The following is a 26,027-nucleotide window of genomic DNA, read 5'->3' on the forward strand; positions in this document are numbered from 1 at the left end:
ATTAATCCGAATTAATCCACCACGGTGTGCCTCGTATTAATGTCATGCGTTCGGCACGTAATAAAAAGCCTTGCATGCCGCTTTGGAAACGAGCTGAAAAAAGAACCAAGGTGGCAATTAAATTTTCGATGGCTTCGCGAATTCAGATGCGCTTATTATTGGGCACAAATCTCGGCATAATCATAAACATGCGCGATCCCAGTGGGTATTGTATAGTATCAGGGGCGTAGCCAGAAATTTTTTCGGGGGGGGGGGGGGGTCCAACCATACTTCATGTATGTTTGTACGTGCGTTTGTATGTGTGCGTGTACATATACGCAAGCAAAATTGAAAATTTTCGGGGAGGGTTTGAACCCCCCCCCCCCCCCCCTTGGCTACGCCCCTGTATAGGGGGTATGCACTGTACCTTGATCCGCGAGGTGGCGATAGCATCGCCGGGCAGCGACGCCATTTTGGCGGTCCGGCCGTTCGTGAGCGCAGTAGCACGTAGCAGTACCGCCAGTATCGGGCTACGTTCTGTATGCGTTCTGCTTAGCCCACGCACAGCAGTGTCTCGTGCGCGGTGCGTATTTATTACGTGAAAATCTTTGAACGTATTTGTGTGTGCGGAGAGACGGTACGTGCCGTGGTTGCACGTCAGCCAGCTGCGACAATGGTGAACTGCGCCGTGTTTGGTTGTAACAACCACACGAAAAAGGAGCCTGTGGATCAGTATGCTGCCTCTGTTGGTTTCTTTTTCATACCAAAGGCCAGCTTTGCAGGTGCAGTGAGCAGCCTGTACCTCACAGTCTTCTTTGATGAGAAGCCACGGCGTAAGGAGCTTTTCATTAAATGACTGTGAATGGCGAACCTGGGAGTACAAACAGACAACCTCAGTGATGTGACCTAAACATTTGAAATAAATTAGAAAGCTATCGTAGCTGCAAAGTTGGAACACTAAGAAATGTCTGAATAAAGCAACGTCAACGCTGATTTGCACGACGTAAGTGATCGACGCAACGCGGCTTCTTAAATTCTGGCGATCGCGTTTAACGCGGAATGGACTTAGATCATACTTAATCCTTCAGAAAGCTGCGCGTCGCCCTAGCTAGAACTGTCGCTTAACGCTTGCGATAACTCAGCTACACACGAGCAAGGCAATCAGCGGTTGTTGAAATGCGAAAACCATTTAGAAACAGCCACTGGCAAGTGCTGTAATCCCTTCCTGCCCTGACGTCCCGTTACCGTGTTTGCGGGTTTCACACGGCGCTAGCACGACAGAACAAACGCGATTAGAAATAAACGGGGAAGTCGGCTTACTTTTCTGACAACAGCGATTGTGCTGTACGGCAGAACTTTGACGCCTGCACTAAAAAGCTGCGATAAATCGGCTACACATTAGCACCGCACGCAGCGGTTGTTGAGAAGCAAAAACAATTTGAAAACAGCACTGCAGCAATTGCTGTGATCTCTTTTCTGCCATTACATCCCGTTACTGGGTTTACAGCCAGGTAGCGCAATCGCGCAGGTTTATCTAACCCACGTGCGTATGCGCTTAAGTCCATTGCAGTCCACAGATGCACCAAGAAAAGCGAAAAAACAGATAGTTCCACAGTGCCACCATGAGCGCCGCGAACCACCGAGACCGCCAAAATGGCGGCATCCTGGAACGACGCTAGCGCTCCTTGCGGATGACGTCAGGTGCATACCCCCTATAGTATGATGCTGACCAAGCGAGCTGTCGAAACAACCAAAGCGACATTCGAATAAGCGAACACGGTGCGTGATCAGGCGTCGATATTATTCGAAATGAAACACGCCTCTGCAAGAAACATGCATTGTCGAAGCGGGCATGAAATATTTATTTATTTTTTGTTTGCGTATATCATTATGCTGTCAAAGGGAGCTCTATAAAAAATCCAAGGCGACATTAAACTTGCGATCCGACGTTGTTATCATTCGATGCAAACCTCGGCAAAAGTGAAACTCCCACGAAACTGAACACTGCGCATTGCGATGCAGCCAGTGACTCAACAGGGCAGATGTAAATTTATGCTCTTCACACTGAGCTCATAATAAATTTAAAGCCGCACGACAAACTTGGCATCCAAGCAATTGAAAAGTTATCAATAGAAAACGCACGCCAAAGCGTGCTGGATGGTTGCTGACAGCTCCGAGTATACACGACTGCCGCAACGAATGTGCGTTTTACCGGTAACATAATTACAGAACTCGCGCAGTCACCTCCCTACTCATGTCAAAGAAATGTTCCCGTTCAGCATCTGCACGCACGTAGCGCTCGCACAAAACAGCATCGCCCTTGACGACCTGCTCGGTCCCGAAAAGGTGGTCGATCAGCCGTCCTCCTCTGGTAAGATTCCCACCGTTAAAACGTTTTTGCCATCTCTGGGATCTTTCTAAACCTTCAGAGCAAGCGACACGCGAAGCTGCACGTGCACGGCGAGCAGAGAACAGCGCGTGCAGGGTGCCTGAACGTGCGGAGACAGCGCAGTCAAAAGGCTGGTGTGGGGACAGGAGCGACCGGTTTTCGCAAGAAAGGCGGCGAAACGCGTGCGACGCAGCACCCCCTGGCCGAGCTTGGGAGGCCTATTGATAGAGGCACAGAACATAGCGCAGTACGAACGCCTTTCCAAGAGCCCGACGGGCAGATACATACTAGAGAGGTTAGGAATAGGGTATCACGCTCAGCACGGTGTCAAAACTCGACGTACCAAGCAACGTCAGGGATAAATTGGTCGTTCTTCCCTTGCCGAAGAACATGCATCCCGAATACCACAGGGGTCGGAGGGAAAAGAGAGCACAGGACATACAGAAGAAGTATGGCAACTGTAGAGGTGCGGTGTTCGTGGACGTGGCCAGATACGCATGCAGGCGCGGCTTCGTGGCCGCGGTAATAGATCATGAGAACGCTTGCAAGACAAGCGTCACGGTACGCACTGAGCACGTGGAGACAGCGGAGGAAGTGGCTATCGCGCTCGCGGTGGCCACCACCACGGCCGAAGTGGTAATTAGCGACTCCCAGACCGCAGTCCGCAACTTTGCCAACGGCCGCGTCTCCCCCGAGGCGTTACGAATTCTGCTTGCGGGCAAAACCGAGAATAGGGACGTTTACATCTTATGGGCACCCGCACACACCACTTCGCTCGCCGGCAATGAGGCGGCGCACGGGGCGGCTCGAGGGCTTACGGACCGAGCCGCCACCGTCAACACCACCGCCGCCTCGGCCGCGACGTCGGGCGGGGAGTGGGAGTGGGAGGATCGCCTCACTAGTTTTCGAGAAATAACACAACATTACAGATTGTCCAGGTGCAAATTTCCGCCACCACACCAAAAACTGAACAAGAAGCAAGCGGTCACGTGGCGACAGCTGCAGACCAGAACGTTTCCGAGCCCAGCGATCTTGAATCTCTGTTACCCAGAGCTTTATTCGGCAAGATGCAAGTTTTGCGAGGCCAGGGCTACCCTGGAACACATGTTATGGGAGTGTGACAGAGGTGGGGTACCAGACGGAGACGCAGCCTCGAACCGAACGCGCTGGGAGACTGCACTGCTCAGCTTCGCCCTCGAGGACCAACTCTGGCCCGTCCAGCGGGCCGAGGCAGCCGCCAGAGCTCAAGGGCTCGTGGCCGACGCCTAGGTGGGGATATCAGCCTAAATCCCCGAAGAACTCGCCGGACCTTTTTTTTTTTTTTAATAAAGTTGCTCTCTCTCTCTCTCTCTGTTATCATATTACCGTCGGCATTTCAAGATGGCCGCCTCCTACCCGCCTCGACCATTTCTGCCATTGTTTCAGTTCGTACGTGTGCTTAGCAGTTCGTCGTCCCGTTCTGCATTCGCATCGACTGCATGGAAGTGCCGACTCCAAATACTTGACGAGTCCACTGCGATGCCACATTTAAAATAAAAGTTATTACATGTGCAGAGACGGACGGATATCGGGCCGCATCGCGGTTGTTCGGAGTTCCCGAAACGTGCGTGCGAGACTGGCGCAAACAGAAGCAGAAGATTTTTTTTACGGCAAAGCTTCACGAAAAGGTTTCAGTGGACCAAATCAGGGCCGGTTTTTCGAAATTGAAGAGCGTTTACAGCGACAAGGAGTTGTCCGACAGCGACGAGGACTGATCCATTACGCGACTCGTATCGCCACCGTAGTGGTGACAGTTTAGCGGCAAGGCCCGCTGTTTGACTGTGTTTTATTTTTTGAAACTTTAGTTCTTTAAAACCCAAATACTTGTTTTTCGGAATGTGCGAAGATTGACTCCTACGGACTTTTTTTTTGTTCTTTTCTCTCACGAAAAATGGGTGCACGTTACAATCGATGTTTTACTTTTTTTTTTTGGGTAGGGGAAAACGGGTGCGCGTTACAATCGAGGACGCGGTAGAATCGAGTAAATACGGTAACTTTTCTTTCGTGTATTTTAAAGCTCCTGCTGCCACAACAAAGAAAAAAATTATGCCATTGTCAACAATCATGTTGGTCCTTGCTAACAAAGTTTTACTGAATTCTAAAACCACTTCAGCTTCCCTTTCAGGAACACTGTTGGTTGACAATCATGAAGGAACTAGGCTTAATCGGCCACCAAGTCTGTGATGTAATAGCCATTTGATAATGAGAATCTAAGCTTGGCACTGCCTATCTTTCATTTTTGTGCAGTTTCTGACATCGCACTACAACTCTGCTGAGGAAGAGGCTAAAAGAATGCATATTTGGAATCAATCATGCATGACTTTCAAGTTGCATAAGGCTGTGCAAATGATGACAAAGATGTACAAGACAACACACAATTGCATTTTGTGTGTCGTCTTGTCCCTGTTTGTCGTCACTCCCCCAGCGCTATACATATACAGCTCGACAAAAAGACTGACATCTCTGCAATACCACACCTGCAATCTACAAATCTCATCATCATTTTCAGCCCGTTTATGACCACTGCAGGACAAAAGCCTTTCTCAATGATCTCCAGCATACCCTATCCTGTGTGAGCCGATTCCATTATATCCTGCAAACTTCTCAATTTCGTCACTCCATCGGACTCTCTCTTCCTCGACTGAGTTTCCCGTCCCTTAGTAACCATTCTGTCACTACTACTGTCAATCTGTTGTTTTTCCTACACATTACATGGTCAGCCCAGGCCTATTTCTTTCACTTGAGGTCAACCAGAATATCCGCTACCCCGGTTTGTTCCCTGACCAATCTGCCCTCCTCCAATCTCTTAGTGTTACTCCTATCATTTTTCGTTCCGTTGCACGCTGCGTGGTCCTCACGGTTTTCTCTAGTTCCTTAGTTATCCTCCATGTTTCAGCCCCATGACTCAGTATCTTTATTTTAGCACTTCTTAATGTATTGCCAGTACTACTAAAACATGTTGGCATGTTCAAGATTAAAGGTGTGAAATCAATCTCACTCACCTTGTGGAGAATTTCAAGTGGCTCTCCTCCTTTGATCAGAATTCCATTGGATGCACCAACACCTGTCCCAACCATGACAGCTGTGGGTGTTGCGAGGCCAAGCGAGCAAGGGCATGCGATGGACAGCACAGTCAAGGCGCATTGGAACGCAAACTGGCAGATGAGCTCGGCGTCCGAGTCGTGATATCGCTGCATATAGAATTTAATTGTGTTAGCAGTGCGAGAATGGCATTGTATAAGAATACCGCATTGCTTTGTGTTTACCACCACTGCACTGCCAATGAAGACGCTCATCATGCAATGTGCGGTGCTGTTACGGCAGATATACAGTAAAATCTCGTTAATTCGACTCTCGTTAATTCGGAAAATCGGTTAATTCGGACACGTCATCTGGTCCCTGTAAATATACGCATCACTCTATGAGACTGGGCGCTCGTTTATTTCGGACAGATTTGACCGCAAATCGGATAATTCGGCGACTTTCGGGCCGCTGGCGAGGCTCGAAAACGAAATAAAAGAACAGTTCGGAACAAAAGTGAAGCTCAAACGCAGCATCGCCATGGACATCAATTATCAACTTGGCTTGGATTGAGACTGGTTGAACGCCTTTTTTTCGCGTGTGGGTTTTGTTGCTTTGTTCCCGTTGGTGTGCTGCATCGTTGATCGCCGATTTATCGAGGAACGTTTCAGTACGGCTCCTTTAGCTTGATCGTTGCTGGTGCTTTTGTGCTGACTTCTCGTGCGACTGCACTCTCCGCCGATGGCAACGCCGGCGAAGCGGCCCAAGTACGAGGCCAGGGACTTCACCACGAAAGTAGAAATTTTGCGTGCTCTGAATAACGGGCTCTCCCGACAAGAAGTGACGAAGAGTGATGAAAGGGGATCCTTCAATCGGCGGCAAGAAGCAAGGAACGAGTAACCGTACTTGTATCCCCCAACGTGACGGGAACAGAGCGCTTGCCGCTTCTCGTTATCGGAAAGGTTCAAAAGCCACGCTGCTTTAAGAACACCAACAATCTTCCCGTGGATTACCGTGCCAACCGAAAAGCGTGGATGACGGGTGAAACTTTTGCGGTACTGCAGACATCATGCGAGCTGCTGAGCACCTTGAAGGGCTCAGAAAAATTGTGTCCGCACGAATTTCTGCTCGAAAACAGACAAGCATCCGCGATTACTTTGTTAAGTAAAGGTATGTTGAAAAAACTCGTGCATTTATTGTGTTTATTTCGACCATTCGATAATTCGGACATTCGGTTAATTCGGACATTTTTTCCGGTCCCTAGAAATCCGAATTAATGAGCTTTTACTGTACCAATGTTTTAAAGATCTTCGGTGTCGGTTGAAGTTGCCAACAACCATGTGAAGAATTATGCAGAAAACAATAACACATCTGTGACAAGCAGCACATCATTGAATACCAAATATTTTATTTATGTATACTTATTTATTAACTTAAGCTTATGCAAACATACATCTGAATCATCATAGTGCAATGCAACGATTAAGTTCCTGAATATCAGTGCTATAGATACTGATCGAGTTTAAGTACTAAGATACTGACCTTTGGTATTAGGCTAACCGAAATGAGCTTGATATTGTCAATACCACAACCAGGCCTGTAACAAATCTTTTGGGAAGTAAGTGGGGTATGGAGCATGTGCTGGCTTTGGTGCCACAAGTATTCGAGTAGAGTTAATTTTCAGTAATTATTTTCAGTAAAAAGGGGCAGAATTAAATTCAGTGTATCCTTCTTTTCTTTGCATTTTGTACAGCTGATCGGTCTCATCATACTTGATAAATATATAAAATTCATTACTCAGAGCAAGATCAGTGTTTCAAAACTCTCCTCCAACCCGTCCCCACCAATATAGTTTCAGGCGGGGTTGGAGTGGAGGTATAGGCCCCTAGGGTCCCTTTCCCGCTGGCTACAGGCCTGACTGCAACAAACATGTGCATATATAAATAAGAGAGAGTGTACAACCTCCAAAAATGATGCCATGTTCTGTGATGATAATAAGGTCATTCAATAAAGAGAGTACAAAGCCAAACAACTTTTACCTGTCTCTTGTAGAATCGTGTGACGTACTCCACATTGTGAAATCCAATTAAGACCCAAGCAAACAAAGTCAGCAGCGAGACCAGCACTACACCAGGAACAAAGTAACCAGCTATTTTGTCTGCCAGCTGCTGAATTGGAGCCTGCATAGAAACAAGGCAGTAAATATGTGTGCAATGAAACGTCTACAAACTACATAATATGCAGTTGGACAAACAAAACAGTGCTGTTTTGTAGTTTATTGAATTGCTAACAGGCAAATTCTCACATACATGCGATGCCACACATAGGACATACATAACAACCAAGACATACTTGAAAAATCTCTACTGAACCTCAAGAATAATCAATCAGTCAGTTGCACATAAAATGCAACGCTCAATGGTAACGGTTCAATGTTCTCTACTACAACGCAGGAGTACAAAACCACTGAGGCACCTACATCACAGAGGCCATAGCTTTAGTGCTGCCACCACACCCTACACGGCAAGCCACGGGTGCTGATATTTTTTAGCTGACATCTTTAGCAGTTGAGGTAACTAAACTTTCATTTTGCACCATGCAGTTTTTTGCACACAATGCACACACAAATGCATGCATACACACACACACACACACACACACACACACACACACACACACACACACACACACGTCCTGTCGGCATGAACGGTTTTATCCATAAGTTGTACCTTCACAAACTTTAAGGAAAAAGTTAGAGCTGTGCGAATAGCAAAATTTTGGGTGCGAAGCGAATTCGAATATTGAAGTGTGAGTGCGAATCGAATAGAATATTTTTCGAATATTTCTCGAATATTTTTCTAATACTTCGAAGCGAAATTGCAGAAAAAGAAATTAGAGAGGATTCTTAAGCATATTCTTATAGATAGCAACATGAAAGTGTTTCCTTTCGCTAGGTTGATGAAGGACTGCCGGGGTGGTGTTTCATAGTTGTCATATCAAGAATGAGGCAATGTAGAGGACGAATTATATTTATGTACATGATTTGGTGCAACCAAAGTGTTGCCGACAACACTTTACACGTGAGAGCCAAAGATGCCATTTCCTCAGCCTCTCCTCCTCTTTCAACTTTTGTGGAAGCCCAACTAATGTGGTGGACAGGGGTGTGCTCCCTTCAAGTCCGGAGTTCTAAATCGGCCTTGTAGATGTCAATACAGTTGAAACCCGCAATAACGAAATCGGTGGGGAAAGCACAAAATTTCGCTCTTGCGGAAACTTCGTTGGCGCGAGAGTGCGGCAGAAATTACATGGAATTTACAAAAAACACATTTTATTTCCAAAAGTCAGCAAGTTTGCTTTGGCGGGCCATGCAGCAATTTCATGCCTCTCGATCGGGAATCTCGTTTGCCGCTGCACAAAGTTCGTCCCATGCACTGGTCAGTGACGGCGGCACTGCGCTGTCACCAGTACCGCCATCAAGTGCACCTACAGGCGAACCTTTTTCCGGCTTCGCTGGATCAGCGCGGATCAGCGCAGAATCATGGACAGCGAGCTGCACGCAACGCCGAATTCATCGGCAGTGTCAATTTTTTTTCCTGCCCTTTTCCACCTCACTTATGGTTGCAGCCTTATCTTCAAGCGAGATGAACTTCCGCTTTTTCGTTGGAAGCGGCATCTTCACAGGCAGCGAAATCGGACGAAGCAATCGCAACACACAATTCACGTTGCACCAAGCGACCAAACAAACGCTCCACAAATGGCTCCACACACGCGACCACGTGCGCGCAAAGCCGACAAAGCCAAGCACAGAGCCAAGCCAGCGAAGAAAACTCCATGAGGAATGTAGGGGTGCAATCGCGGAACGATGCTATTTCCGATTCCATGCCATATTCTACGCTATTCTTATCATCCACCACTCACGGCTGGCTGATCGCGTTGATAACGCGGACGGACCGTCGTTCTGACCACTGGCCAAGCGCGAAAAGCACGAAAGGCATTGGAATCGGAAACAGAATCATTCCGCGATAGCACCCTAGCTTTGGCTACGTAGTCCGCGATAACGAGCAGGTGTTTCGGCAAGGCATCATCATCATCATCATCATTGTCGGCAGCTTTATGTTTTTTGTAAACAATAGTGGAGGCTGCTTCTCAAGTGCACTGTAGCGATAGTTTGGCACATTTTAAGTTTAGTATGAATGCATTTCAGCAGTTTTCGAATGTAGTTAATGTTGCGAGAGTAGATTATTTGCGCACTCGCGTTTCAAAAATTTCGTTAATGAGGGACTGCGGTATGAATATCTTTCGTAGTCGCGAGCTACGAAATGCACTGACTCCTATGGGCGTTCGCCGGTGCTCCGAAAATATTTCGTTGCGGTGAGAATTTCGTTCCCTCGGGATTTCGTTATCGCAGGTTTCGACTGTATATAAGATCTGAAATTTTGGATGCATAAAGCTTCGGCGTCCGATTTTTCGGACTTCCTGCCCAAATTTCAGGCCCAAAACAGCATTAATTGAGCCCCCAACTCTGCCACATCTTTCATGTTGGAACCAGCGTTTTCTTGAGTTAATACATTTGCGACCGTAGCGGAGCTTGAAAGGCAGCTTTACCGCAATACGGGGGTCTGATGAGGTGAAGCATATTGAAAATCTAGGGACTACTTCCAATCGAACGTTGACTGTGTCTTGGCAAAATTCGACCGTAACGGAGCTCAAAAGGCAGCTTTGCCGCAATACGAGAGTGTCATGAGGTGAAGCATATTGAAAATCTGAAGGGGTCACTTTCAATCGGACGTTGACTGTACTTGTTTTTGGGAAGTTCGAATAGTTCGAATAGTAAAATTCCAGTGCGAATCGAATAGCAAACACTATTAAAAAAATATTCTAAATTTCGAATATTCGCACATCCCTAGAAAAAGTATGTTTATACACAAAACAATAACATACTATATCCTTCTTTATACAACAAAGTGTGTTATAGATACAGATGTTCGTTGTTTATGCATGCCAGTGCCACATATGATACAGCTGAAGATTGCGCAAAGAAACACAGCAAGCAGTAAAGAGTTGAAAGGTGAAAATTCCTAGAACATTTTACATACAGGCGAGATGTCATTTTAGAGACCCCACCTGATATAAAAACACGAGGAAAAAAACAGACACCCACTTAAGGCAACAATCCAATCTTTAATAAAGCAACCTGTCACAACTTCAGGCAGAAAAAATTTTGGTTTTGTAGGTTCAGTCATCAATTTTCACCAATGCTCACACAAAGCATGCATCGAGGACATCTGGCCAGAGCAAATGACTTGCATATTCAGCGACAGCAGATGATGCTGGACTTACCTTAGATGTCTGGGCCTCTTCAACAAGCCGTACAATCTGTGAGAGTGCCATGTCCTTGCCAACGTGGGTGGCAATGATTAGAAGGACACCCTTGCCGTTCATAGAGCCGCCGATGACCTGGTCACCAACCTTCTTGGGCACAGGCATGGATTCGCCTGTGATGAGTGCCTCGTCGACAACTGAGTGACCCATGCAGACCCTTCCGTCCACTGGTATCTTTGCTCCAGGCATAACCTACAACCCCAGCAAAACGAATTGATAAGGATCCCTTCAAGTTGGAATGCCCTTTCTAAGAAATCGGACACATACAGAGTTATGCAGGAAAATAAAAATTTCCTGTGCCTAATGTGCGTGTAAACAAGTGTGAATGAAAGAAGGAAAATTGAAGGGCTCATTTGCTTTGTTAGCCACAACATTAATTAAAGAGACACTAAAGAGAAACAATGAAGTGGTTTAGATCGATAACCTGTGCTTTGAGAACTCTAATGTCGTTAATTTTGCCATCATAGGTTTATTAAGAGAGGAGAAAATCAAGTTCAAAGTATCATTTTTAAATTTCACGCCAAAATCTCCCTGCGTGACGTCACCGATTTCAAAGTGTATTTATCGTATTTTGGCACCATTGGCTCAACAAAATTACCCCAAACTTGGTATGTTAAGTCTATGACCCCCACAGAGGACAATGTACTTCATTTTTACCGATTAGGAGCTACGTAGTCCCTAGTAGGCGCTGTCAAAACATGTGACGTCACGGTGAATCGTGCGGAAACTTCAACCCACATTTTGTTTTTGCGCGTTTTCTCGCTTACTAAGCCTCTTCTCGCAGCAAGCAGGGTGTTTTTGGTATTGTGAAAGAGTACTTTACTAAGATGAGAAAAATCCTTTTGCTCTTTAGTGTCCCTTTAAAACCAACAGACAATCAAGTCAAGGAAAGTACAGTATAGAGAACATTATTTGTAGTAATTGTGATATAAATGTGAAGGAAGTAAAGTGGATGAAATGACAACTTGCCACCAGCAGGGACCGAACCTGCAACCTTCAAACAACGCATTTGGTGCTCTACAAATTGAGCTACAGCGGTGGTCATCCTCCCGTACACTTCATCAGGTATATCTGTCCATTTACGACACGCCAGCAGGCAAAAGAAGAGTGTGCCACACTCACTGTCATGGCTAAGAGTGGCACTGACTGACACTCCCAGGTTTAAATGCACAGATATACCCGATAAAGTGTACAAGAGGGCAACCGCTGCAGTAGCTCAATTGGCAGAGCATCGGACGCGTTGTTTGAAGGTTGCAGGTCCGGTTCCTGCCGGCAGCAAGTTGTCTTTTCGTCCACTTTACTTTCTTCCCATTTATATCTACAAATAACGTCCCCTATACTTTCCTTGGCTTGATTGTCTATTGGTTGTTATTAATGTTGTGTAAAAGGGTCTGTCATTCTGCTAAAATACATTTTCTAGCAAAGCGCAAGAAGCAATATGATTGTACTCTGAAACAAGCACATAATCGAAAAAAATCAGAGGAAAGTTACAAGCAGCATGAGCTATAAAATTGGAACGGCAAACAAAAAAAGAAAACAGACAGGGAGGAATGATCACACATTCATTTGTTTGGCTTGCAAATAGTATACTCGACAGCTACTACCCTTGCATGTGTGCAACATGCAGAGACAAAACCAAACACAGCTTGCCTTCAACACGTCTCCTCTTTGGACCAATTCTACACTGATGTTTTGCTCCGCAGTGATGTTCATCTGTTTTATCCACGTCCACAAGAACTGCCTCCGTGGCTTGCAGTGAAATCAGCTTGGCAAGTGCAGCTGAGGTCTTTCCCTACAAACAGATATATAGGGACATTCTCACCATGCAGCTCGACCAAACTTACATATCCCTTCAGTGAAGAACAAGTGGCAAATAACCAAAAGATCTTTAGGTAGCTTTATGTTTATCGGTCAGCTGCCCACTCATAAGTTATCCCTTGCTACGTTATGCCATCTAGCAAGAATGCTTCACATTCGCCACCATGGCTACAAATGGTGCTGGCCAACATTCCCATGGTTACGCATACAGAAATTACCGAGCAAGTGAATGAGGGAACAAGGGCCACCATAGCTCAGTCGGCAGAGCATCGCACACACAATGCAAAAGTTGTGGGCTTTGTCCCCACTGGCAAAGAGTAATTCTTTTGTCCACTTTACTTCAGTTTACCTTCACCTCACAATTACAACACTTTAATAAAAGAAACTATATATAACATCCCCTATTCCTTCCTTGGCTTCTTTATCTGCTGGCTTCATGTGGTTGCATCTAAAACAAACACACACACACACACACACACACACACACACACACAAACAAACACACACACAAACACACACACACACACACAAAAAAAGACTCCCTGATCCCTTTCTTTTTTTTCATTCAATGACCGCAAGTCGTTCTACAATTACTACATAGGGATAAGGCTGACTGGAACAAACTTTGATGAGTTCTGTAGGTATCAGAAGCCATACCTGTCTTGGATACAGATGAAAAAAAAAGTGCAATAGTTACTGCACTGTACGTAAAGAGAGCTATGTTACAGAGGGCATGATTACCAGTGCATGCTTTCACAGACAAGTTGCGGAAATAAACAGTGCAGCGCGATTCTTCATGTACTGCCAGCTTCCACCCAAGCCCTGTCAATGCCATTGCTAAAGCAGCGTTACACAAAGGCGCAAAACTATGGATTTGTAAGCATTAGACTTGCAGTTGTTGCATCATGTGCTTCAAATGCCAGTTGAAACCTGTGTTTTCTGTCTAATGGCACATTTGCTGTAATTAGGACTATATTAAAATGTGCAAAATTGAAAGTCTCTGTGAAAATTGAAAATTAGTTACCCAGAAGCTAAGTTATTTATAATAGGCAAAATATGGCTCTGTTTGGAAATAATTCAAGAAAAAGAATGTATCCAATCCGCAAAGTGCAAAATGGCTGTTGAAGACTCAAGGCAATTACCTTGGCAATGTGCTCAAGCCAACGTCCAAGCGATATGAAAGTTAGCAGCATGGGCGGTGTTTCAAAGAACGTCTTTGGGCTGTGGTCCGCACCATCAATCATAAAGTACACAACAATAACGACACTGTAGAAATAAGAGATGCTTGTTGCCAGAGTGATGAGCACATCCATGTTGGCGACCTTGTGGGAAACAGCCTTCCAAGCTTGCACATAGAAGTAACGGCCGCCGACAAACTGCGTTAAAAGAAGCGGAAATTTTTTTAGAATCAGAAGCTTATCTCGTGAGAGTACAAGTAAACCAAGGCTTCAAAGCCAGCAGCTGGTAAAGAACAGCAGAAAGAACCACCACCAATGAGTTGTATCGTAAAGTCCGATCGCCTAGCTTACAATGATACCAGGTTCTGCAAGGAATACGCTCTCAAGTTATGCCAGGTGACGTGAGGTTGAAAAGGCATGAAACTTTTCTCATTCTCAACTTCAAGTAATGAGTAATGCAGGCTGGAAAGCAGGTGTTCCATAATTTATCTATTCAATAGCGTCACAACTCTCAAGGCTGGCAGTGGCTGCAGTTTCTATCTAACTTGCATATCTAATGAATTCCAAGCACACACATCTTAAGATACTGATATTACTTTCTCCATGAAAAGAAGATGTCACCTTGCTACAATTAATGTGCACAAGATGGATAGAACTTTCCTAAAGTTTGTAGCACTCTTCTGGCAATTACCATTGAATGCTAATTGCCACCCAAATGATGCAGAAATGAAAAAGTATCTTGATGTCCTATCTCTGATGTGCATGCTACAGTAAAGTATCAACATTTGTGTTGTAATGGTTGAATACCTCGAATATTTCGATGCAATAAGTGATAAAAAATGTCCTCACAAACATCAAGGCACCTTACTATTTTCAGACATCTTTGCATGTGCTACAATACAATTAATTTTATAAATGCTATCCAATCAGCAATGACACTGTAGAAATAAGAGATGCATGTAATTTGGTACTATGGCTGAGCAATAAGGTACCCCATCAAAATGAATCTTCCTAAAGTAGAAGTATGCAAAATTTAATAATGATACAGCTAAACTGGCAGACTGATTTCAAGGAGAGCGTGAGGGAACCTAATAAATTGGTTCACCTTACCAGAAGTTTACCTTCACACAAACACACTAAAATTCTGGGAAACTACTGGGAAACTAGGCAAAGGTCATCTCCAAACAGTTTACGTTGCCAAAAGATTGCTCCTCAGGTGCTTAACCTTAAAGGTGAATTTATATTAAAATAATGGCAGTAGGCAGCATTACTTGGTTGAATGGAAAGGAAGCACGCAGGCACCAATATGAGAACAACCAAAATAACAAGGCAATAGCAAATAAAGCAGCATCAGTCCCTTACATTAAAAATAAGTACAACACAGTCAACAAATATGCTACATAAACATGGCTAGGATAATAGCATATGTACCGCACAAAATTTAATTCAATTATAATTCAACAATGTGAAAAATTGAGAAACACTTCATTTGCTCACTAATCTACTCATTCAATAGGGGATATTCAAAATGTACAGCGTCATCTGTCGACAAGCCCATAAGCTCGATCTGCCATGTTTTTCTGGGCGCGAAAACGAAACCTGTCGCATACCGCAGCCTTTCAGGTGCTAACGGTTGGTTTTTTGTCGTCCTGCGTAGTTCTGCGATAACTTTCCAATGCTTCATGTGCTGTTCAGGCAATGAGGTGTGACAATGAGGGAACTAGGTAACACCAATTTTAATCTAATGTATCGGTTACCCGAACGAAGAAAAAAAAAAGTACTGATGCAAACTTGTCTCGTCAACAATGGTGGCACTGCGCTTTGGTTTGGAAATGACCGGTGCACACAAAAGTCCTCTTCAACCTCAGTTCTTATTTGCCCATGCAATTTAGCTACTTGCCTGCAATATAAGCTAGACTTCCAGAACAAAATTTCGATATATGCATGTTTAAACAGACGGACGTTGTACACGTGCGAGAGAGCATGATTGATGAACACTTGTTTGTCAGTGTTGCAGTTTGACGATAGTGATGATTTATGTATATAAATGTGTGTAAGGCTCCGTCGATGGCTGAGAAGCACATGTACGTATTAAAAATTAATGCTACAGACACTGCTGTGCGCTTACACTGAAAATCAGTGCTGCCACACGAGACTCGATCAGTGTAAAAGCCCCAACAGGCATTTCTATGCAAGCTTCACAAGGCAGCATGCGCCGAAGTACATAGTCCGCATGCCATGACTGCCCTTCACTTTACGTTCCCTTATTTCTCCCCTTTTATTTTTCTTTTGCTATCCAGTCAGCGTGCGCTGCAAATACAATGGAGCTAGAGCTACGAAGCCCATACAGTAGACAGAGCTGTTTGTTGGGTAGATCATCTCACTCACCTTTCCACTGATCATGGGCCCTCGTATGTTGTTAGCAATAGTGCACGGTAATTCAATGCCACCATGGGATGCGAAGGCAAAGAGCGCAATATTTTAAAAGGATATGTGTCAAGGAACACACATGTATAGTGTTCAAGAAAATCAGAATGACAACACTAAATCTGCGCAATAGATTACGTGCACAGTGCATCATGAACAACCAGTGCACAGTAAAAGAGTATTACGTACTCGGGCCACTCTCTCTGTATACAGTTGATACGCGCTATCAGTCGTTTGGTCTGCGCCGCGCCGCTCAAGCACATGTCCATGCCTTGGTTCTTTCGAAAAAACTATGAAACACGCCACTGTGAAGGGTGAAGTGATGCCTGTGGTTAAAGGAATGAGCCAAGGAAAGCAGCACAGCATCGCACAGGTCGCGCAGAATCAACACGGTTTCGATATGTTACGCGTGTTTATGATGAGTGTTTATAATCGCTGCGGGAAACACAATGGAGATGTATTGCAGTGCAAGGTTATTTTAGAAGTTCGAGAACGGAAGTGCACGTCCCTAGAGAACAGCAGTTCAGCTCTGTGAAGCGGTGCGCCTCTTGCAGCTGCCGTCCGGATGAGTTTTTTTGTAGTATGCATAACTTCAGATATTGTGTTCTCGTCAATCTGTGGCAGCACAGGTGAGATCCCTTGCACCATTCGGCTCTGGGTGTCGAAGAAACAGCCACATTTTCTTGGCCCAAAAGCTCCGCCAACGACTGTTGATCAACCTTTCCATGGCCTTTCCTTATGGAGCCACTAGCAGACGATTCCGTGACTGCGCCCAGCAAAAAATGAGGGAAACGCCCAGTGTTGCCAGAGCACCAAGCATTATGAATATCCCCTATTCAAATCATGCAACCAGTACAACGTCCCACCACTGTTGTTTGTGCATAAAACAATAGACTAAAACCAACAAGTGTTATGCAGTACAAACCTGGACTACGGTGGCTAATAGAAAAAGGAAAAAGTTTTCAGCTGAAAGCCCTGGAAATATACAGCAGTCGTCATGCTTGTAAACCATTCGCCGGATCATGTAGTACATCATGAGCAGCATGGACGGCACACCAAACAAAACGCAAAGCAGGAAGGATCTTCTCCACCTGGAAGAACAAGAGAAGGGAGGGGAGTTATTCTTCAAACCAGTACACTGAGGCGTAAAAGGTACCATAGTAAGTAGCTCTCAGTTAACTTTGATTGCCTTCGTTTTCTTAAAGGGCCAGTAAATAGGCTCCAACTTTTTTTTATATCTCCCAAAAAAAGCTCGCCAATTCGTGCAGACAGCCGCGGCGATCACATTTTATGAATACCACAGTGCTGCGCACTGCGCGCTCTCCCTTTCAAAAATCAATTCCCGCACCCCTCTCCTGTGCCTGTCCACTCCTCCTCGTACGCGAAGTGACATAATCTTGCCCATGGGCAACATTACGTTGCACCGACTTCGTCGATTCGTCCTCTGCACTATGAAACGACGGCTTGGTCCTGCAGTGGTGCGGTTTTGGCCACACATTTACTCTGCTTCTTCACCGCGCCACAAGAGGGACCCTAGTGCCGCTCTGACACAAGCGACACATGGAGGAAGCGTTGCTTTGTCGTTGGCTGCGTGCCGATGACATAATCGCTGATGTCGTGTTACATTGCCGAAGTGGGCATAGTCACGACAGTGGGCTACGCCCGCCCCTCTTGGCTGCCGAGAAGGGTGGCAAGGCCGAGTGAGAAACCGAGACCACCTGAAGGGGGGTGTTTATACCATGTAACTTCCTTATTACAGCACTTATTTGCAAAATTCTTGCGGTAGCATGTTCACATTGTACAAGTACACAGTTATCGCTTCGTCACACATTTTGGACCGTGGGGTTGTTTACTGGCACTTTAACATGTACCTAAATCATGAGCGCTTCTTCATTTCACAAAACCAGAATATGGCTTAACTGGGCAGCAATCTCTCAAGAGCAATAAATTTCACAAAAAGTAGTGGGCAGTTGCCAGTTGCCGTTTAGCATGCAACAAATCAGACTACGAAAACAAATGGACCTTGATATAAACAAGCACAGATAAATCAAACTACATATCAGAGTAAACCTCAAAATGTATATAGCAAATACTATACACATGTAATGAACATACACTTATGACAAATATTAAACATTATTTTTCATTATGAATAAGAGTTCATTAAAACAAGTTCAACTTAAATGTCATCATCAGCTGCAGTATAAGCTCTGGAAATTGTGAGGTTTAAAAAAACGAAGCTCACTTTTTAACTTCCTCCTTCTGACTCAAGTAGCTCGCATCCATCTTGTGGTCCGTAAATGGATGTGCCTCGAAGCCCAAATCCTGTCCGAAATAAGGCCGCCACACAAGTCAGAACTGGCCATGTGCTAATGAAAAACAGTTTGACAGCCATGGCAATGTATTCCTTTGCTGACCTTGATTCGTTCCAAGATCTGACGGGGTCCTGTCCGCTCAGGGTCGAAGAAGAACCTTCCCTTCTGTGTCGCTAGACTGACCGACGCACTGGCCACTCCGGGAAGCTTGCAGACATTGGTCTCGATGGCATGAACGCACGAGGCACAGGTCATGCCACGTATCTAAGACAGGAAGAAGCCGTTGCAAATAATCACAGACATTTCTTTGGCTTCAATGTAATTGAGAAATATTGTTTTTACATTATGCCATCACGACACAGTAAGGTTACACTAAAGAGGCACTCTATTGCAGGGGTCCCAAACACACGGCCTGTGGGTCGCATGCAGCCTGCGGATCTTTTGCTAGCAACCCGGACCGCACATGTCTGTTTTCATTCTACATATAATTTTTTTTCTTACACAGGTTCATGAGCTACACATGCATGACTGTGCTCAAACGTTTTTTTCATGAGGCAACCTCATGCGGTCACCATGTGTTGAAACACAACCGTGAAACAAAAGCTCTGTATTTCGCAATTAGCGTCCAGATTTTAGTCATTCGGGAGATCGGTACCGATATGTTCCTCAAATCCTGACGCCAAATCTCCTCCTTCAAAAATAACCCATACATGAGGCATGGGAAAGGACTTCTTTCATATGGCAACGTTAGCTGACATCTTCAACCCCCCCTCGTTTCCACCTTGCTCATTGTCCTGGCCTTTGCGGGAGTAAATTTCGTGACTGAGGCCCATTAGCTGAGGTGAGTCTGAGACCCCTGCTATACTGTCGCTATATTGTAATTATATTGTGGTCATAGGTGCATTGTTAATAGAGAAAATTAAAATGAAGGTTTCATTTTGGACCACATGGCAAAACCCCAGCATATGAATGTTATTGTGAAACCACGGATTTCAATGTCTCTTGTACTGTGGTTACACTTGCTCAATAAAACTTCCTGAAACTTGCAATGGCCTATGGCTTCCTTAGAAAGAATGTAGTTCATTTCTACCAATAAAGACATTGTCAAAGCAGACACCGTCAAAAGCTATGATGTCAAAGCAGGTTGGTGCGTGAACATGAAGGTGACGTTACCACTTATATTTTTCTGTTACCATTATTATCATGTTATTAGCTCATTTCCTTAAGACTTTAGCAAAGCATTTTCCCAAAACAAGTACTAAGGCCGCAAGTCTTAAACTGGAAAGCATTTTGTCCCTGTAAATATTTCTTACTTCAATACTAACAACACGGCAGATTGAATAGAACAGCCTTCAGCACACAGAAAGTTTGTTTGAATTACATGGGGCAATTTTAGCATCACTTATATTTCAACGTACATTTTATTCATTTGGAGAAACTGTTCCTTCAAGAAAAGCTTAGTAGAATTAGGAAAAAAAAAAGCCTTCTAGAAAAACACACCTTCAGGAACCAATTCAGAAGACATGAAACACCCACTCTACCGCTAGCGTACTGACAAGCTCTTCAGGCACCTAATTCAGGCACCTGGAAGAGTTTATTAACCAACCACTGTTACGTGCACAGACGTTTCATTCCTCGAGGGATGTTTTAGGTGTCCATAGAGAAGCAGAGCATGGCAAGCAAACAAGAAGGTAATGTGAATGAAGCCCAATTAAGCTATTGCATTCTACTCTTGAAGGCAAAGCGCAAGCATTTTTTAAGTTCTTTTTCCTTGGTTCTTGTTTGCTCCTACTACCAACAGTGACAACCTACAGCTGATTTAGTTTCCGGTGCTATTAGATTTCCTTTCCCTTGTATGAGAATAGTGTAAATGATACCTAATCAAGCTAAGTTTCTGTTGTTTTTTAAATCCAATGTTGTATCTCATGATAACCCAACAACAAAAACTAGTCCAGAATGTGGCAAGATGGTTGCTCCAGTTTTCATAAACTACACGTACAATGATTGTGCTCAAGCTTTTGCACAATTTCAAGTGATATGCTACACCCAAGCTCGAGTTTATTACAGCTCATTCCACAGCACCTGGCATGAACGACTGACCTACTTAATTCTGGTACACTCTCGAGGATGAAATGTCGCAAGAATACGCACCACAAATTCAGCATCACCGTGGAGAATGTGCGATTCCTCAAGAACCGATGCTTCAAATCCCATGTCAGTGATCCTCTCTGCCAGTTGATTAGGTTGGACGAGAGCTGGGTCATACCGGACTTCTGCCTTCTGAGCCAACAGGGCAACCAGAGCAAACTTTACTCCTGCAAGACAGTACAGGCAGTGTTTCGTACCAGAAGGGAAACAATCAATCTGCACAAGCACATGAACCTCACAAACAGGGCAGGGTAATACAATTTAGCCGCACCATTTTCAGGTAGCCCATATTTCTCTCTTTAGTGTCCACCAGCCCTTTTTTTTTTCATAACAATGCATTGCCCCACTTTCAGTAACAAATACCACGCATTTTACGTAGACACGCATCAAAGAAGACAGCAACAACAACAATAAAAAAAACTTTGCAGAATTGTTGAGCAAATAAAAGAAAAATATCTCAAGAATAGGCAGCAGTTTGCTATGGGCTGTTCTCTGAGCGTTTCTAATACGGGCTACAGTGGTTTCAACAGTTATCACTTAACTATCAAACGAACAAGTTATATCTCAAATTACAGCAGAGAGGTTGCAACAACTATTTTACGATACAAATTCTAGGGCCTGAATACCTGGGCGCAGATGCAGCAAACTTCCTTTCTTCACGACTGTACAGTACTCGCGGATTGAAGTGCGACATCATTTTTTATCTCAGTATAATGACTGCTATGACCAATTGCTCGTGATAACAGTCATGCCACTGAAAATCTGGCCACTAAAGGTAATATTGGCTCTGATGTAAGTGTTCGAGTCAGAATTACATCGATATGGCACAAACTGTAGATGTTGAAAACGAAAGTATGTGCATTGCATAGCCCTAAATTTTTGCGTTTCAATCTGTGAGTACTGTACGTAAACATTAGCATAAAATATGAACACAACGTATGGTCTCAAGGGAACCAGCAGCCTACAAAATCTTAAATAAGAATTTTCTGTCCCGATTTAAAAGCCCAGCAAGCTCAAGCGATATTACCTAACTCCGTATCACAGATCTACTTATAACCTAAATAAAAAATAAAAAATTGCGTATCTACTACATGGAGGTAGAAACTTTTAATGGAGGCCTAAGATATGGTGGCCACCTTGTTTTGAAGTGAAAACGTCACGTAATAAACTTGAATGATGTGATTTATGACTGATCTGTGCCAGATAATTAGCTGCACAACTGCTAAAAAAAAGAAAGCATTGCTTACAACAGACAGGTCACCTAAAATATCAAAACACATGCTTATATGCATATGCAAAACTATTATTGCTCTCTCCCCTTCCAATGCATGTACTTGCAATGTAGATTTAAAAAGAAATAGCGATGTACATACTAAATACTTTGAGAGAAGACAACACATCCATGTCTATAATGCCATACTTATTTCTTTTAACAGTTTTACTCGTAAGTCACACGCTTTGCCACAAGTACATTACGCAACCTTGCCATTCTTTTTGTCCACTTTAATTATACTCTATTTATGGCATTACTACACTGCAATTAAAAACTACAAATAATGCCCCTTATAATTTCCTTGGCTGCTTCATTGTCTGTCGGTATCATTAGGTTGTGCCTAGTTAAAGCCCCTCAAGCACTGGAGTGTTTTCGGTTAAGGGGTTACAGCTTGGTAATGACTGATACAGTAGTGAAGGGCTCCGGATGAATTTTTACCAGCCAGAACTTTTTTAAAATTTGGAGCTTTTTCATTTTATCCAATTTGATTATGGTGACGATGGAGCAGTACATTGCAACAGTCACTGAACCACAATGCAAAATGCCACTGGAAGGTAAAAACAAAGAAAAAACCTAGCTGCAACCTCTGAGGTTAAAGCTATCATTAACTTATAAGGCAGAACTCAATCGAGTAACCTTTTTTTTTTAAATTGATTGTTATGCAGATATTGCAAGGTATTATCAGCCATGTATATAAACTGAGTGCGATAATTTTTTTTTAGTGAGAATACAGCTGCCAGAAAATGAAAACAGCATTTGTTGCCCAGTACTATTACAATATGTGCCCAAAAATGACACATACATTGCTGCAGTTTTTTTCTGGGTAGAGCCAAGGGGGGGGGGGGGGGCTTAGTGCTTACACACAAAATAAGCACTAAGCCGCGCAAGCCTTCAAACAGTAAAAATGGACGATTCTGAAGACTAATCTGGTTGCTTCTAGGTTGTTTCTAGGCTTTAGATAGGTGATGAGGGTTGTTTCTAGGCTGCTTCTAGGTCATTGCTAGGCTTTAGCTAGGTGATGCTAGGTTGTTTCTACGCTGATTCTCGGTGCAGAGAGGTTTGACACACAGTCACAGACACGACACGGATGTCCAAACTCCAGAGACAGAAACTCGCACTAAAACCAAGCGTTCGGACCTCTCATACAGTTACAAACATGACTGGATGTCCAACCAGCGACAAACTTGTGCTGAAACCAAGTGTTTGCACCTCTCACAGATCTACGGGCATGACGTCTATAGCAAAAGCATCTTATAAAACCATACTGAACTGGCAACACATAAACCTGCTTTCTTTCTCACAATGTATGATGAGTTGTACATATGTACCTGCTATTCTTTTAAAGTTAAAAATATAACCATGTCTAGAACACTAGCTTAGCTCAAAGGGCATCATACCACTCATACCAGACTTTAAAAATATTACTTTGCAAGACTTTAATACATTCGAAATGAAAATATGCTACATCAGTCTGGGACACTTCGTAACACTAACCTAATTAATGCATTAGAAATAGTTCAGAATAACGTAGCTCCGTTTTATTCTTTCCAATTATAACAGAACTACCAGCCTAACAGCCATGAAAACTAGCCTATCACTTTCACCTTTTACAGCTCGGCGTAAAATCTCCCGTTAATCAGGGGCGTAGCCAGGGGGGGGGGGTTCAAACCCCCCCCCCCCTGAATTTTTAAAGTTTTGCTTGCGTAATATAAACGCACACATACAAACACACGCACAAACATACAAAGTATGGTTGAACCCCCCCCCTCCTGAAAAAAATTTCTGGCTACGCCTCTGCCGTTAATCATGTTTCATAAAATATTTCACCACACACTATTGTATGACATGCTTATTCATGCTCTGCACCATGTATCGCATCGCATCAATTATTCTTATAAGGTTCATGTTCCTTCTAGCAGCACAAACACATTTTGCCAATAATTCATTTCTTGGGCGTCACAAGAGTGGAACCATCTTCCCGAAAACATCATACCTATTAGTGATAATTCCTTGTTTAGTGATGCTTTAAACACACTGCCAACTAGAATGCTATTTTATTTACCTATTTATCCTGCATGTCCTGCTTTTCTTGCATTTTTATACCCTATTTGTTTTTTTTTGTATAACTTACATTGACTTAATACTTTTAATAGCTTCTTTGATTTTTCACTCATTGTATTATATTCCTACTGTATTATGCTTTACATATGTTTTACAACTTCTCATAGTAAGCTGTAGCCCACTCCCCTCTGTAATGCCGTGTTTGGCTCTGAGGGTACAGTAAATGATAACAAATGAAGTGCTTCATCATGAGCAAGAGCATGGCACCTTAACTCTAAATAACTATCACCAAATGGACAAAAATTTACTTCTTTTAGCACAAAGGGCCATCCAGAGGGCCCACGACGCGGCGGTCAGGCTTGGCCTCCCCGTCCCCACGTGGGAGCGGCCCGCGGCGCTGCCGCCCTGAACGGCTGCAGTGCTCCTCAGGACTATCTTAATAAAGTTCATTGTCTGTCTGTTAGCACATGTCGGAAGAGCAACGAAGAACGCCGTCTGTTAAAGTAAAGCAAATGGGGTCTTTGCACATCTGCACAAGCTATTGAGTGGCTCACCTTTGACCTTGAACAGCTCCTTTTCTATTGCAGAAACACATGATGAACAGGTCATGCCGGTGACTCTCAGGAAGCACTTTTCGCCATCTTCAAAACAGCCATGGTCTCCTTTGTTATTTCCAGGTACGTCAACTTGCATTTCAGAAGCAGGAGCTGCGCATACAAAATAACACAAGTGTGTTGCGTGAATAAATGCAAGAAAGTCCTGATAAACTGGCCTGTGAGTCTTGTTTTGAACCTGACACTAGAGAACAGGTGAACGGAGTACAGTACAGCCCATTATTAAAGGGGATGTTGGATTAGTATGTCCATTTCCATCATTTCAACAGTTCATCACATAAACGAAAGGTGTTTCATCATCAGAGGCCAAATTTTTAGGCATGAAAAAAGCACGTTTCAGGCACCAAAAATAGGCAGCCAAAACAATTTTTTAGGCCTCCGACATCGTAATTATAGGCACAATAAATTTTTACATTAATGCAAGAAACTTCAAACAAAGACGTTAGCGACCTGTATCTACGATAAGAAAAAAAAATTTATTGTTTATGATGGCACAAAGGCACCAACAGTTGAACATGGCAGCGCAACTGTCCTTTGTCCCAGACGGTTCGCAGAACATTGTCTCTCCGTTAGCTCTGTAGCATGGTGAGTCAATTTTCCACTGTCCAATCAACACACTCCTGGGTGTCTTTATTTTCGGCACAGCTGAGAAGGGCAGCGCAGGAGCAGATCACCAGACCACTAAAATACCATAAGGCAGGGATGCATCCTATTCGTCGTGTCGAATCACGTAGAGCTAGTTTCTTCCCTGGTGATGAACACCTTGAAAAGTAAATTACAAACCAAAGAAAAAGCCGCGTGCACATTACATTTTAACACAAAAGCATTTTATGCCAGGGTCCACGAAGACTTCACTGACGTGTTGCTGTCACGGAAATATGTCAATGAAATACGGATGACAAAGAAAAACCATAAGAAAAGGTTTAGCTGATATGGATGACCTGAGAGTCTAACACTCGACATCTTGGTCCATGGCGATAGGTGCCGTGCGCTCTACCCACTGTGCTACCGATGCTCATGCATGAGGCTTTACGAACATGCCTTATATCTCTCACACCTTCTCCCTTTCACGGTGACCTTGGTTGGCGGAGGTTGGTGGGGGGAGTGTCACTGTCTGGAATCGGCAAAGTGAAATACTGCATCATGAAACTAACAAGCGCCGACAGTGAGTGCTTCAGTACTTTCAGCTTTTGGTGCAGCAAGAGCCACGCTAGCGGGAAGCGGAACGCCTTCCTGTTGTCATGGCTCAAGCTACAAACTCTCGCTCGCGTTCCTGAAGTGCTGTGTGGTATATGCATGAGCACAGGCGTAGGTTACCCTATTACTGGGGAGCACAAACCTTGGCATTTTTTCTCCTCAAATGATGATGCTTTGAATGAGTGC

The 26,027-nt window shown here is 44.0% G+C and overlaps 1 protein-coding gene across 1 annotated transcript in view; it reads right to left on the reverse strand.

Moving 5' to 3' along the window:
- LOC119376052 (copper-transporting ATPase 1-like) overlaps positions 1-24,734 on the reverse strand; it is a 40,137-nt gene extending 15,403 nt beyond the window's left edge. The window contains 11 exon segments of the mRNA XM_037646036.2: positions 5,410-5,598; positions 7,468-7,608; positions 10,769-11,002; positions 12,461-12,529; positions 12,531-12,602; positions 13,771-14,004; positions 17,159-17,324; positions 18,479-18,558; positions 18,651-18,812; positions 20,700-20,863; positions 24,585-24,734. Coding sequence (XP_037501964.2) covers positions 5,410-5,598; positions 7,468-7,608; positions 10,769-11,002; positions 12,461-12,529; positions 12,531-12,602; positions 13,771-14,004; positions 17,159-17,324; positions 18,479-18,558; positions 18,651-18,812; positions 20,700-20,863; positions 24,585-24,723 — 1,650 coding nt within the window. The 5' untranslated portion in view covers positions 24,724-24,734.
- Positions 24,735-26,027: the final 1,293 nt, after the last annotated feature.

Source organism: Rhipicephalus sanguineus, unplaced genomic scaffold, assembly GCF_013339695.2.
Source record: "Rhipicephalus sanguineus isolate Rsan-2018 unplaced genomic scaffold, BIME_Rsan_1.4 Seq1074, whole genome shotgun sequence".
Classification (NCBI taxonomy): Eukaryota; Metazoa; Arthropoda; class Arachnida; order Ixodida; family Ixodidae; genus Rhipicephalus; species Rhipicephalus sanguineus.